This window comes from Taurulus bubalis, assembly GCF_910589615.1.
Source record: "Taurulus bubalis genome assembly, chromosome: 7".
NCBI classification, from domain to species: Eukaryota; Metazoa; Chordata; class Actinopteri; order Perciformes; family Cottidae; genus Taurulus; species Taurulus bubalis.
In genome coordinates this window covers 14,735,420-14,749,093 of record NC_136595.1, presented here as the reverse complement: position 1 = coordinate 14,749,093, position 13,674 = coordinate 14,735,420, and the positions used below count along the sequence as shown (strand labels likewise).

Genomic DNA, 13,674 nt, shown 5'->3' with positions numbered 1-13,674 from the left:
TCATGTTGAGTGTGGTCTGTTGTGCTTGTGACCACATGAATCTGTGATATAATGTTGCACAGTAGTAAAAAGGTGCCACATTGCACAGGTTGTGGACAGAGTAGATATGGCAGAGCAAGCAGGATTTCTAACCTGTGTTGTTATTCTGTACAGTAAAGAAGCACATTTTGAAATGTTGGTCAGCTGTTTATGCTGCTTTGTAATACTCAGTGCTTATGGGCATGCAGTAGAGTACTCCTGTGTAGAAATAGAGGCTGGGGTCAAATAGTCAAAGACTTAGGAAAAGACATCTGTTACTGTTGATGTGGGGTCTGCTGTGGTGAAACTACAATGTTCCAAAGATGGGACTAAAAGCACATCTTTTACACTTTGCCCTGTCCATTCTTACACTGTTGTTTCATGCTATAAAGAGAGAGAAAGAGAGAGAGAGAGAGAGAGAGAGAGAGAGAGAGAGAGAGAGAGAGAGAATGAAATAGTGTGTTTGGACCTGTTTGTGAATAATGGTTGCAACTCCTCAAGATGTTGCATCTTGTATGGCCGCCTGCTGATGAAAGTGAAGTGGGTTTGCTATGAAGTTAGCAACAGCTTCGGCCAGGTTCACTTCAGGTGGACTGATCTTTAAGGATGACCAGCTTTTCTCTTCATTTTAGGGACAAACTGCTCCTTGACAAGCTGGTCAAAAATACCATGTAATTACCAAAGTTGAAATTGAAATATAAAAGGATTATAAATTAAAAGTTAGAAGTGAAATAAAAACGGTTGTCACATTGATGAGAATGGTTGCTCACGCTCCTGTATAAATACCAATTAGTATGATTATATGAAAATATGTGATGATCTGCGTCTCTTATCAGTCATGTTGATTGTTATAGTGCTTCACTTTAAATATTTGTGCTGCAAGGAATTGAAGGACGACATTATCTCCTTTCCTATTGTGGTCCAGTGTACCCTTTGCTAATAGGAGATAAGAATGGAAGCATTGAAGCATTTAAGCACCTTTCCTGAACATTTAGAGAATTCCACCAGCTCTTATCATGACTGTAACTTTGATACTTCCGGGTCATTTCACTCAAATTAGGAACTTTCCAAAGCAATAAAGACTATTGGACCGCAGCCTAAAACTATGTAACAGTGGTGTAGTCTTAAATGAAAAACTAAAGGTAAGGGACATATGGCTCACAGCTGCAATCATCAGTCGGTTGAGCATTCATCTTCAGCCTGAATTCCCTGCCGCAGGATCTTCTTTTTCATCTTATAGAGACTTGTTATACAGTAAACATGCATTGATGCACCTAAATTACTGTTATTACATAAGGCATGTTGGGTGCACATCTGGCATGAAAAATATGGCCCTTGTCATTTAGGATATGTCCTTATTTTTGTTTGCAAACTCAATAGATTGATCAAGTGTTTCATTTAAGTCCATACCTTCACATATACATGTATTTAATATTGTGAATTATTATTTTTTGTAGCAGGAATACATAAATGGTATACAGCTTTTATGTGCACAAACAAACAACATAGACTACACCAGTTCTCTGAGGGGTTTAGATTTAAAGCAGAGTGTTTGCACACAAGTACCTCATGCGAGGTGGAGATGCTATGATCTTCATGTACATCCGCCCTGTTGCTGAGGCAGATGGTGGTGCTAAATATGGACAAGTTGCTGATGAGATTGATACGTTGTAGCACTGATAAAGCACTGATATGAGTCAGAAAAAAGTAGTAGTATTTCGTTCTGTTAAGTCAGACATCTTTTTTGTAGGCTAACTGTATATGCAAAAGTTGGTATTTTTCTCTTGTCACTGTCTCACTTTGTAACTTAACTGTTTTATCGTTGTGCAAACAAAAATGGAATGCAGAAATAACGAAAACATATTTCACAAAGATTAATGCTTTCTAGGAGAACAATTGGTGTCTCATATCATACAATGTGTCATGATGTGCTTTCAGCTTTAATCATCGTACTGAAGTTTTGTCCAACTAATGATTCATAACCTACTATAACCTAATTCTTTACCAACCATTACCTGCATAGATTTGCTGTTGTATACTGAATTATACACAGTTATAAAGAATACATCTTACAAACAGATTCATAGTTACAAATTTACAGATAATAGCTATATTTGCTAAACTAGCCTGCTGACTCTTCAACATTGCAAATGTTTATGACTAAAACATGCACACTAAAATAACATAAATTATAATAACATATTTATGTCTTCTTCATTTGGCAGTTAACTAGTACATGCTCCATAAAACCTCCCAGTTTAAAATCAACAAGATCCCGCGCACCTTATGAAAGTTTACTGAAATGTTGCATTCGATACAATAGATTTATGACGCGTAAGATTAGATGAGCCTGATTTGTTTGTCAAGTTCTGTGGTGTAATGACATTAAGAGGGTTTTAGTAGTAATAATGCTTGCTTTAATTCTTTGAAGGGGAATGCATTCTTTACACAGTTCCTCCTTCCAAGGAATGAAGTTCAGATTGGATGTGATTTCCATCAAACAAGGCAGGAAGTAGTGTGCCACTTGGAGAAGCAGAGGGTACTGTGTGAAAGCTGGAATAGTGGATGGGCAGGTAAGAAGTTGGATTTTGATATTGGAGAATAGGGTTTGCTGCTTGTCTCAGACCCAAAAAAAAATTAGCATTTTTTTGTACATTTAACCTTGACGCTAATATTTCCTCCAACCTTAATGAAGTAGTTTTACTGGCCTACATTTAATCATACTGTTTTGCCTGCCACAGATCTTGTAGGAACAATGTATCAAAAATTGTCTACACTAAATACCACACATAACAAGTTTGAGACTTTTGCCGAATTGGCCAAGAAAAATGTTGTGTGTGAAGAACAGGTTGTTACAGACATGTCTGTGTTTAGGGTTATAGAGTTGAGTAAAGGAACCGGTTATGTGCTGAATAAGAGGGTATACAGTATATATATATATCTATATATCTATATATATATATATATATATATATATATATATATATATATATATATATATATATCTATATATATATATATATATATATATATATATATATATATATATATATATATATATATATCTATAGATATGTATATAGTATAAGAGCTATAGGTGGGTTTGGTGCATGTTAGTCAATGTGTTGGAGACAGAATAGGTTTATAAGTAGAGGGATGGTTATGTTTATTCAGGGTTTGGTGTGGGTGTGGGTAGGGTTGAGAGGAAGGAGGTTGTTTAGATACGGATATTTGCATTCACACAGTGCGCTGCTCCATCAACTTTTTTGCATGCCATAAACATGGTAGTTTATGTAACATTTGTTATACAGACCACGTCATTTTAGGAGATAGGGTTGTTTTCCATCCCAGCCTGAGTTAGTTGGAGGATCATTCTTTATCAGCTTTTTAAATGGTTAAAATCTCGGCATTTGATGTGTAGACAGGTTTATTTCACTGCATATGATCAAATACCTCTACTTGTCTTTGCATCATACTCAGCAAAATACTTGATGTTTCTGTAACTCTGACTTTTTTTTTTTTTCCATTGTGGCTGTATGGACTTGTCTTGCTTTAATTTAAAGCATTTAGCTGCTCTTTGTTGATATTGCTGTGAGAAATAGTGTTAGTGTAACTGCTTATTTAATGTATTGATTATGAAATTACATTCAGCTTTTTTTTTAAATAGCTTGTGTTTCATTCAGGAGTCATATCTGAAAAAAAAGATGGTTTCAAACATTTTTGTTGGTGTAAACCTGACTTTATTCACTTCAGAACATCATTGTTCATGTATGCACTTTTAGATCCCCAAATAAATTTGAGATGATGGATTAATGACTTGTTGTGAGTATTATTTGATAACCTGAGGATTTTAAGACTTAAGATGTTAGAGGTGGTGTTGAATCAAAACTACAAGCCTAGATAAATAAAGTATAAAGTATACATGACAAATACCATTTACATTTAATACATTTTGAGAAAAACTCTACAAAGACTTCAAACATCATACGCTGCACCACAGTAACACATACTGTGGATTTACAAGCATCTAGCCGATTTACGGCACATTGATTTACTGTACTATGGAGTAATAATACTTCAGGTCTCTGTTGCAAAACAGATTTAAAATCTCAATAGGACATAAGTGGTTAAATTAAGTTAAAAAAAATCCAATAAAACACAGATTTTCACCATTGATTTATTGTGTAAAGTAGCAGAACATATAAATACTCAAGTCAAGTACAACGGTAACATTGTAATGAAGTATTTTTTCCCCACCTGTTACCTGACAAATATATGCATGAACGCTACACATACAGCCATCACCAAACACAGTGACGTCAGCAGCAGAGTCAAAACCGTGAGAACTTTTCAATGCATAATTTGTGATACCTGAATAATAGTTGTGCTGAAAGGCAAAAATGATATGCGTTGTCCAATCACCATCTTCTTACTAGCTTCCCTAGCGCCAATTTTTTGACTGAATTGAGCCGAGCCTCTGTGTGCCATGTGCTTGTTCCGGGCGCTTCAGGTCACGTCCCGCCAGGGTTCCTGCCTCCAGCATTGCCGACGAAATGTTTGCGTCGTCTGAAGGCTAAATGTATATATTGTAGCTTATAACATTTAAGCTCATCATCAATTTAACAAAGGACAACAAAATATGATATTTCTGGTAAAGGATCAATAAGTTCCCAGAAGGCTTTGCTTTTCAAACTCAACAACCTGTTGATTTGACAAAGCCAAAGGGAAATTGATAAAATGTACGATGGCTGATTTCCATCTAGTGTCCCTGTGAGCTAGCATGCACAATACCAGGGCCTCTCCTGTCGAAGTTCAGTGCTATTGAATAAACCTGTGCTTTTACAACTGCTTGTCCCATTTGTAAATTTACACAATTTCCAGCCTTTGAAAGCCTCTCACGTTCAACAATTTGACAGGTGACGTCAATTAAGTCCCTCAGGGTTTATGGTTTATGGATTTAGGGGGGACATTGGGATTGAGCCAATGCCTATTTCGTTAAAAGCACATTATTTACTTTTGAATTGTTCTGTTCATATGTGACCAGACGATTCAGCATCATAATATATGTGCGTACTTTGTGTGGAGGCTTCATCACCATTGCCAGGTGTTACACACTTAAAATATCATGTTTTTTGTTGTGTACCATCCTGGATATTTGTCACTAAATACTGAGACATCATTCTCCACGATTAAACTGCTCTAATTAACCTTAATGTTCGAACAGCCAGATACTATTTGTTGTCGTTTCCCACATACTTACGGAGCCAGAATCGGGAGCTTTCCGAGGGTCCCTGAAGGCAGCAACAGCAGTCTCACCTGGAGTTAATCAGCTGATTGTGCGGCTCTGAAGAGGAGCCGCTGTTAGTCGTGTCTCCTCGGTCACTGTGCTGAGTGCTCACTCCTGATCTCAACCATGAAGCTGTCAGGACTGTTGGCTGTGTGTTTACTCTTCTGCTCTGTTTGGAGAAGCTCCGGCACGTCTCACCCTAAACCAGCCTGCCGCTACCCGCCGTCTCAGTGGTGTCGATCCCTGGAGATCGCCATAGCCTGCAATGTGAGTAGAGTAACATCACAGGAGTCTATTTGTTCAACCTCGAAGGGTCACTGCAGAAAATGCATAGATATGCACATTCATAATAAATGCAAACAAAATATGATTTGATAGTGATGTGGTAGCTAAATAAATGCGTATAACTTTTCTTTCAGTGTGATGTAACCGCTAATTCACGCATTTTTGCTTAAAACATTGTTAATATGTTAAGACATAAAGTGTTTTAAACTGCTGTATTCTCAACAAAAAAAAACAGCCCACTACTGACATATATTTTCTATTCATATATATATATATATATATGCGTACAATCTCTGAAAACTGATTATTTAACACTGATAAGAAGATTGTCGTTGAGTGTGGTTGTTCCAAACATGAGAAACCCCCTTGTCTGTGTTTTTAAATGAGAGTCATGCTTCAGAAATTGAACACCAGTGGTTCTTCATGTGACCGGCAGAGCAGCACAGGGTCAAATCAAACCAACCCGTAATCCGTTTAAAGTTGAGTGCAGAAAACAGAACAGTTTGCTTTGAAGGTGAAGCTGCAGGCTCTGTGTAAAATGCCCAGTGATGTCTTAAGACTGCTTGTTTGTCTCCACGAAAATGAAATGAGACGGAAGCAAGTAGAAGTTGTCGTTTTCGCTGTATTTTGTGAATCTAAGCAGTCTTTACATGTTTTAGAATGTATTCTCTTTGTTTTTAAACAAAACAATTGATGTTTCCCTTGGGCAAATCTAGTCTTACTTGCACTCCTCTTCATGACATACTAAAAATAGTGTCGTGTAACTCATTTGTTTTTTTTGCTTTCTTTCTTAAGAATTCTTTTTTTTTTAATGTCCTGAAATGTGATGATTTCACCAAATGTGTGATGACAGTTCGTAGGTCTTAGCGCACCACAACCTGCGTCTCTTTTTATAAAAGTATACTTGAACACATTTCATTTGACACATCAGAAACAAAATGTAGTCTTTTTTTTTTTTTTCTTCCTCGTGTAGGTTCAGAAACAGTGTATGGAGGTGAATGCTACCAGACCAAACCAGGATGTTCCTCCAGTATCTGTCGTTCTCTACTATGAGAGTTTGTGTCCAGCCTGCAGGGTCTTCCTCACCCAGCAGCTCTTCCCCACCTGGACGATGCTGCAGGACATCATGACTGTCACTTTGGTCCCATACGGGAACGCAAAGGTACACTGATCCATGTCCTCTGTTGATAAATGCATGACTATTATCTCGTCAACTAAAAGCTGTTTTGTTTCCTGTAGGAAATCCCATCATCAAATTGTCCCTTCACCTGTCAGCACGGAGAGCCTGAATGCAGAGGAAACATGATTGAGGTTTGAACAATTCTTCACCATCTCGGTAGCTATTGTCACATTTGAACTAATACATGATGACAATAGATTGCTTGATCTGTTCCTCAGGCCTGTATCATCCATTTAACGGGACACTCAGCATTTCAGATCATCTACTGCATGGAGTCGTCTGTAAATGTTCTCAGCGCTGCCCAGCCTGTGAGTACCTACAGAATAAACTGAAGCCGTTCTCTTATTTGCACAAGAGACCGGCTGTCGGTACAAGTTTTAAGAAAAACGTCCTATTTTATTCAACTCTAAACAAACTATTTATAAGCGAAAACAAAAGGGAAGTTTCCATCTACAGCATTGTAAAACTGACCTACTGTACAGTAGTCGGAGATCAGCTCTACAAAATCTTAATTGGCAATAAATCTACGACTCTAGTAATTAAGATGCATCCTGAATACAAATTTGCCTTAAATAAGCTGAATCCACAAGTGTTGCAACAAACACTTTCCATTTAGCTCCTTTGCTTCACTCTGGGATTTCAGGCAGTACAGACATCACTGTATACTTTTTGATACGACTCCAATCACCTGGTCGGATTGTAATTGCTTGGAAATCTACGTAAAATGTCTTAAAATCCTTAAAGAAATTTGATTAAATAAAAAAAAATCTTTATAAACTGATATTTCTTCAGGACCAGAGTTTAAAATGTACAAAACATCAGACCAAAGACATGAAAATCATCAATATGCTACATCTCTATGCTACAGTACAGTTGACTGTGTAGGGATTTAAAAGACCGTCGTTTAATCTAATGACTGTTGTTGATGCTCTCTCAGTGTCTCCAGCTGTTTGCTCCCTCCGTCTCCTGGTCAAGTGTCGACTCCTGTCTGAAGGGAGGTCTGGGATTCCAGCTGATGCACGCCAACGCTGTCATGACCAGAGGGCTGCACCCTGCACACACGCACGTCCCCTGGGTCACCTTTAATGGGGTAAAACACTCTGGACTTGTATGATTGCTCGATATGCTAAAGCATCACAAAGACCTAAAGTAATCGCTTCTTTTTCTTGACTGAAGAGGCATAATTACGCTTTTTAACTAATTCATAATCAAAACATTGTAGTTGCAACCTGAATATGAAGTCTGAGCTTTACAGGATATGATGTTTCTGTCTGACACTGGTTTGCATGTTGTTCAAATTCTGACTAGTCAGCGTCGAACTGTTGTATGAGAAACAGATCAATATTTTATTTTAATATTAGATTACGTGTGTATGTATATATTTGCATGGCACTGCAAACCACAGATCGAAGTTTTGACTGTAGGAATATTGAACCTAATTCTAATCTAAGTGAGTTGGAGACAAGCAGGTTGAATAAGAAGGAATTCCTTCATGATATTAAAGTCAAATGATTGTCAGTCTCATATTCATGGAAATGTAGTTTTGGATTAAACTACACTGCTTGTGTATCTTTAGTCAAGCGCTGCTGAAGCTTTAAACAATTCCCTAACAATAGAGAACTAAACTTATCTGAAGGACCATGAACTGTTTTGTGTTTCAGGAATACACAGAGGAGACCGAGGACACGGCGATGTCGTCTCTTTTCCACTTTGTTTGCCAACTCTACAAGGTGAGGGACTGTTTTTCCTTGTTACTGTGACTCTACGGTAATTTGAGATATTGGTGCTTGTAGAAATGCATGTGAAATCTTCTCCAAAGTTAAAAATGAAGCCTGAGGGGAAATTACTCAAATTTTCATCATTAAATTGCAGATTTTTATCGGTATGTTTGACAGTTGTTATGTTTGACCTGTTAGTTTTGTTTACTGTAACGGGCCTGAAACTGTTTTCAGGGGGTGAAGCCTCCTGTCTGTAGTGGAGCTGCGGTCAGACTGAATAGAAGCTTCTGCTGAAAACGACTCAACATGCATAATGTACCAAATGTCAACATCATATAAACATCTTTAGTTTTTGTTTGTAGCTGATAACAATGTGAGTGTGAGATCATAGTGTTTTATGTGCCTCCTTAAAATCAAATTTGAAAGTGGAATAAATCTGTCTTGTCCTAAATATACTGTGGTTTTTGACTGACATTATTTCCGTCTGAAGAACCTGTTTTTTTGAAAAAAAACGAAACAACCAGTCTGAATTTCCATATTATTTATTGGCATCTTCTACTTGAAACGCCCTGTACTCCCCAGAGTCTTTTGGCTTAAAATGAGAAATGTCCTAATTTACAGTACTTTGTCTCGACAGACACATTTGAAGAATAAATATCTTTATAGAAGTTTGCACGACACAGACTGCATGGACATTAATGGTGGCGTTTCAGTGCAACACACTAACAGAGAGCAGGGGCTCTCCTGCCCGTCAATACATTTAACACTGTATGGCACTGATGGCTTCTTGTAAAGAGCCATACTGCTGTGTTTTAACATGCCGAGGTAACGCCTTAGATCACTGAGCTACGAACTACATTTAGCGGACTAAAATCAATTGTTAAATGTTTCAAACCTACATGATGAAGATGCCATAATGATCATTCGTCACAGAAATGTGATTTGTTGTCTTGCTACAAAAAATGGAAACATTTATGAGAAATATAAAGTCTCATCACTGCATGGAGGAATCTAAGTAACTGAGCTTTTACTGAAGTTCTAACTATTTGTGGACTATAAAGTATATATTGCACACAGAATATTGAGACATTTGGTAACAAGATCTAAAGCTTGGAAATAGTTTAATGAATGATTACAGAGCAACCTTTAACTTTTGGTAAAAAGCCCAACTTGGGACAAAAGTAAAAAATGAGCTATAAACTCTGTGCAGCACATCAGTTTCATGTCCATGTCTCAATGAGTACTAAAAATAAGTTTCAGAAAGATGCCGATAGTTTAAATCCAAGTTAGGATGCACTCCTTATGACTTCACAACAATATGCCTATGTATTTCATGTTTGTCGGGGTGATGCTAAAGAAAAAGGCCACGAGGGTCAGAAAATATAAAGCTGCCATCTGTATTCCAGGCAATCTGACCACTAGATGTTGACATTTCTTGTGAAAGTATAAACTTCGGCCTATTGATGGCTCTGTAGGCAAAGTCTGAATAACCAGAACATTTGATCCACAGTAATTTCTGCTGAATTATGGCATTTTCATTGTGGAGTTTTGAGGGACTTTGACACTATATGCTAAATGAAGTGAGTAATCAGGAAAACACACACTTGACATTTCTTACATGTAGATTAATTTCTCATTTGTTTTCAAGGCAAACGCATAAGAATGAACAAGGGACAGATGCAGAATATTGCTTCCATCATGAGAAATGTATATCTGTGTTCTCAATCTTTGAGATTCACGTTTAAGGCTGTGAAATGAGCAGTTTTCTTGCTTTAACTTCAAACGATGCCGTGAGGCTCGACATGTTAAAAACAGCATAATGGTCCTCTTACACTAGGCTCCAACCACTTATCACATGTATGAAATGAAATGAAATACTGATAGACTATTTTTTTCTCCTAGGACTGCCTGACCAGGAAGTGCATGGTATCTTTGTGTAGTGCTTGTTTACTTCCTGGTTTTTCTACCTCAGTGACTGTGACAAACACTGCTCAAGACTGAACATGGACTCCTGAAGCTACACACACTCAAGTATCAGCTATCTGATTAGGAAAGGGCTGAACAGACTAATCTGTCTGCTTTAAATACTGGAAACTCGTATCATTCGTAAAAACTATCACTATAAAGTCATTGACTTTTATACAATCATCAGGTTAAAATCTCTAGTGTAAAAATGTACAGCATCATAGGCTGGCAGGTGTTTTCAACACTTATGGCACACAGTAATCCCAGTCGAGCACAATCTTTCAGATAAAACGGATAACCTGATGAAACGATCTGTTTAGTTGGATCCGATTCAGCAATTTCTGACCTCTACAACGGATCCTATCGGCAGGGCAGGAGAGAAACACCATGGTGATTTATTCTGAGTTATTTAAAATAAACGAGTCTTTCACGTGTGGCTAAAATATTACTATTGCGTAACATGTTAATTTAAACTATTCTAGTAGTTGTAGGAACAATCTGGCTCAAATTCATTATAGGTCTGAGCAAGGAAGAGTTTTTGTAGTCAACATGAGGATATAATGACACAACCCAATTAGAGGATACATGTGGTAATATTCCATATTTTCCTTACCGTCAACAAAGCCATGAAAAGCCACAATGACCTGATCCAACTAACAAGTATTTCTGTGAAGCAGCTAATTCCTCTGAGTCATAGACCTCCATTGTACAATATTAAAAACACACTAGTGAGCCACATATTCCTTCATTACGAACATGTCCACTGTAGTTTGATTTGGCTCAATCCCACCTATACTGTCCTGCTGCTGTAAATACATAATTTAACACATTGATCCACAATTGAAGCAGTTGATAAGAGGTTAAGAGGCACATTTGATAAAACTTACAATTCCCTTTTTAGAAGGAACATAAATAATAAATCTATTCATTCGAAAAGATGTACATTCTCTGAGGAAATAAATGGTCTTGGGGCTGAGAGCCAGTAGAGGGAAGTTGGAAAGTATTGAGCGATGCACTAGAAGCTTTTCATGGAACTTGTTTTCAACAAGAACAATATATAATAACACCAGAAGTATCCTTAAAAGTTTTACCCAGTATAACACAATTAAATCACATCACAACAGCTCAAAGCTTCTGTGCTGCTGTCAGGCATAGGTCATGAAGTGTTGTTGTTTGGCCCACATCATTTTAATCTAGATGTTCAGAAAGGTTTATACTATATCTTGGCTGGATGGTGCAAAAGGGATAATTTCAGAGAACATTGCAATTTAAATATCACCGGTGAGTTTCCTGCTCTGCCTTCTGGTACCTCGAGTCAGACGTCCTGTACTGTGTGTGAGACCAGGAGGCCGCCAGTGGACGAAGCCCTTTGTCTGACTGAATAGAAGAGCTGAAGGGCAGAAACGGTAAAGTGCTACTGCGGACCGGAGGCACCCTGATAAAAAAAACGCTTTTCGAGCACATAAACACAAACAAGACCAGCAAACGTACAACATGGAAAGAACTGTTCAACACCCTAAAACAGTGACACCTTTTGAAATTATCTCAGGTAAAAAACAAAATAAAAAAAGCCCAAACTAATTATACAGCTGGTGTCTCTTGTACTTTAAACATGTGAGACTGGCGCACAGTCTGCTTCAGTGTTTAATCGCTGTGGTGCTACAAGCTGGTTTAAATACATAATCTTTGATTGCTCCAGTTGCCAAATGTTCTATTAAAGGGCTTAATTAAATGTGAAGACACGCAGGTTAAACAAAAAGTATCAATTGTCTCTGGTTTGGAGGTAAATCAAACATGAAAGACAGTTTGGGGTCGAAGGTCAGGTGAGGGTTTCCCACTACATCCATGCTACATTAGATTTATGTTTCTCTTCATACCCTGAGGTTTAGGTTTATCAATTTTCTCTCAACTACATCCTGTATTCGGTAAAACGATTCATCTCTCACATCATTCTCAAACAAAGAAATCATACTCACTTATTCCAACCGGACTCAGTAATTTCATAAATCAAAACTATGGTGCAAAATAATAAGACCCTGCCAGACCACAGCGATCCTCATTCTCATGTCTGAATGTCATTAACAGTTATTTTGGAGGAAGACATTTCCTTTACCTTTTATTCCTGTTAGAGTATCTCGCCTTGACTCCACTCTTCTTCCCAGTTAAATTGCAGCCGTGTTTGTCAGGGACGCTCTAAACTTACGCTACAACAAAGCAGGACGGACACAAAGGTCAATCAGGCACCCAAAGAGAGGCTGAAAGGATTCTTCTTGTTAAAATATAAAATAAAACAGAGGGGAAACGTCCCTCTGTTCTCCAGAGCGGATGTCTCCAGTGTAAAGGGACTGTAGTGAATTTACAGACTTTATTAGTAAAGGCCTGCCCTGCCTCCGTCTCTCCATGTTCAGCATTTGTGTCCGTCAGGCGGGGCAGGTTGTGCTGGTTGTTACGTGCCCATACGTAGGCACGCCACCCCGTCGCCCTCCTGGCTCAGTTCTCTGTCCCTGTCAGCACCTTCCCGACCTGGAGAGGCCAGCATCCTGTTGGGGCTCCGCACCGACAAGGCCGCCAGATTCAGGGTCCGAGACGGGTGAGGCGAAGAGGGGCGGTACCTGCTGTTGCCGCGGGGGTCTGGGGACAAAGACGGAGAGGAGGAGTCCCGGTGCTGCTCCCCGCCCGACTGGGTCTCCCCCTCTAAGGGACTCTCCAGGTCAGACTCCACCTCTTCTTCATCCTCCTCTTCTTCTTCCAGAGTGAGTTCAAACTGGAACTTGTCCCCTCCTGAAGGGACAGGCCCTCCTGCTCCCACAGCTGCTGCTCCTGGCATCAGCTCCACATGGTGCTCCTCGGGGCTGGAGGGCGACGGGCTGCGGGGGATCATGCTCTGATACCACTCCCTGTTGTCCTCCAGTGTGTCCAGGATGTCCTGGGCGTCAGGGTGCACCAAGTCGGCCCATGTCTCCCACAGAGGGTGGACAACATAGTCGATAAAGCCCACCTAGTCATAGAAATATTATGAATGAGGCCAACAATAAACACACACATAAGAAAGAAGTAAAATATGTAAACTAAATAAAAAGGGAAACAGGTGGAAAAAGCTTGTCTTGTGAAGACGAAGGCTGCTAAGATGTTGTTTGGGGTTTCCAGAGGACATTTTGGTCTTCAGGTAATGAAGAAATTCTCCCTCTTGAGCCAGACTTAGGTTTGTCCGTTCTGGGCTA

The 13,674-nt window shown here is 38.8% G+C and overlaps 2 protein-coding genes across 4 annotated transcripts in view; one reads left to right on the top strand and one right to left on the bottom strand.

Annotated features, from left to right (window-relative positions):
• Positions 1-5,431: 5,431 nt before the first annotated feature.
• ifi30b (IFI30 lysosomal thiol reductase b) lies at positions 5,432-8,823 on the top strand (the record flags this gene model as incomplete). The annotated part of the gene is made up of 7 exons (XM_079221583.1): positions 5,432-5,572; positions 6,564-6,752; positions 6,830-6,901; positions 6,989-7,078; positions 7,708-7,860; positions 8,432-8,500; positions 8,723-8,823. 7 exons carry the CDS (start codon positions 5,432-5,434, stop codon positions 8,780-8,782), a joined length of 774 nt encoding a protein of 257 aa, XP_079077709.1. The 3' UTR covers positions 8,783-8,823.
• A 197-nt stretch (positions 8,824-9,020) lies between these two features.
• The window catches only part of pde4cb (phosphodiesterase 4C, cAMP-specific b), a gene marked incomplete at its 5' end in the record, with an annotated part of 47,660 nt that continues 43,006 nt past the window's right edge, over positions 9,021-13,674 (bottom strand). For all 3 annotated transcript variants that reach the window (XM_079221411.1, XM_079221413.1, XM_079221412.1), the window contains one exon: positions 9,021-13,451. In XM_079221411.1, the coding sequence (XP_079077537.1) occupies positions 12,900-13,451 (552 nt within the window). In that variant the 3' untranslated portion in view covers positions 9,021-12,899. The remainder of the gene's footprint in view (positions 13,452-13,674) is intronic.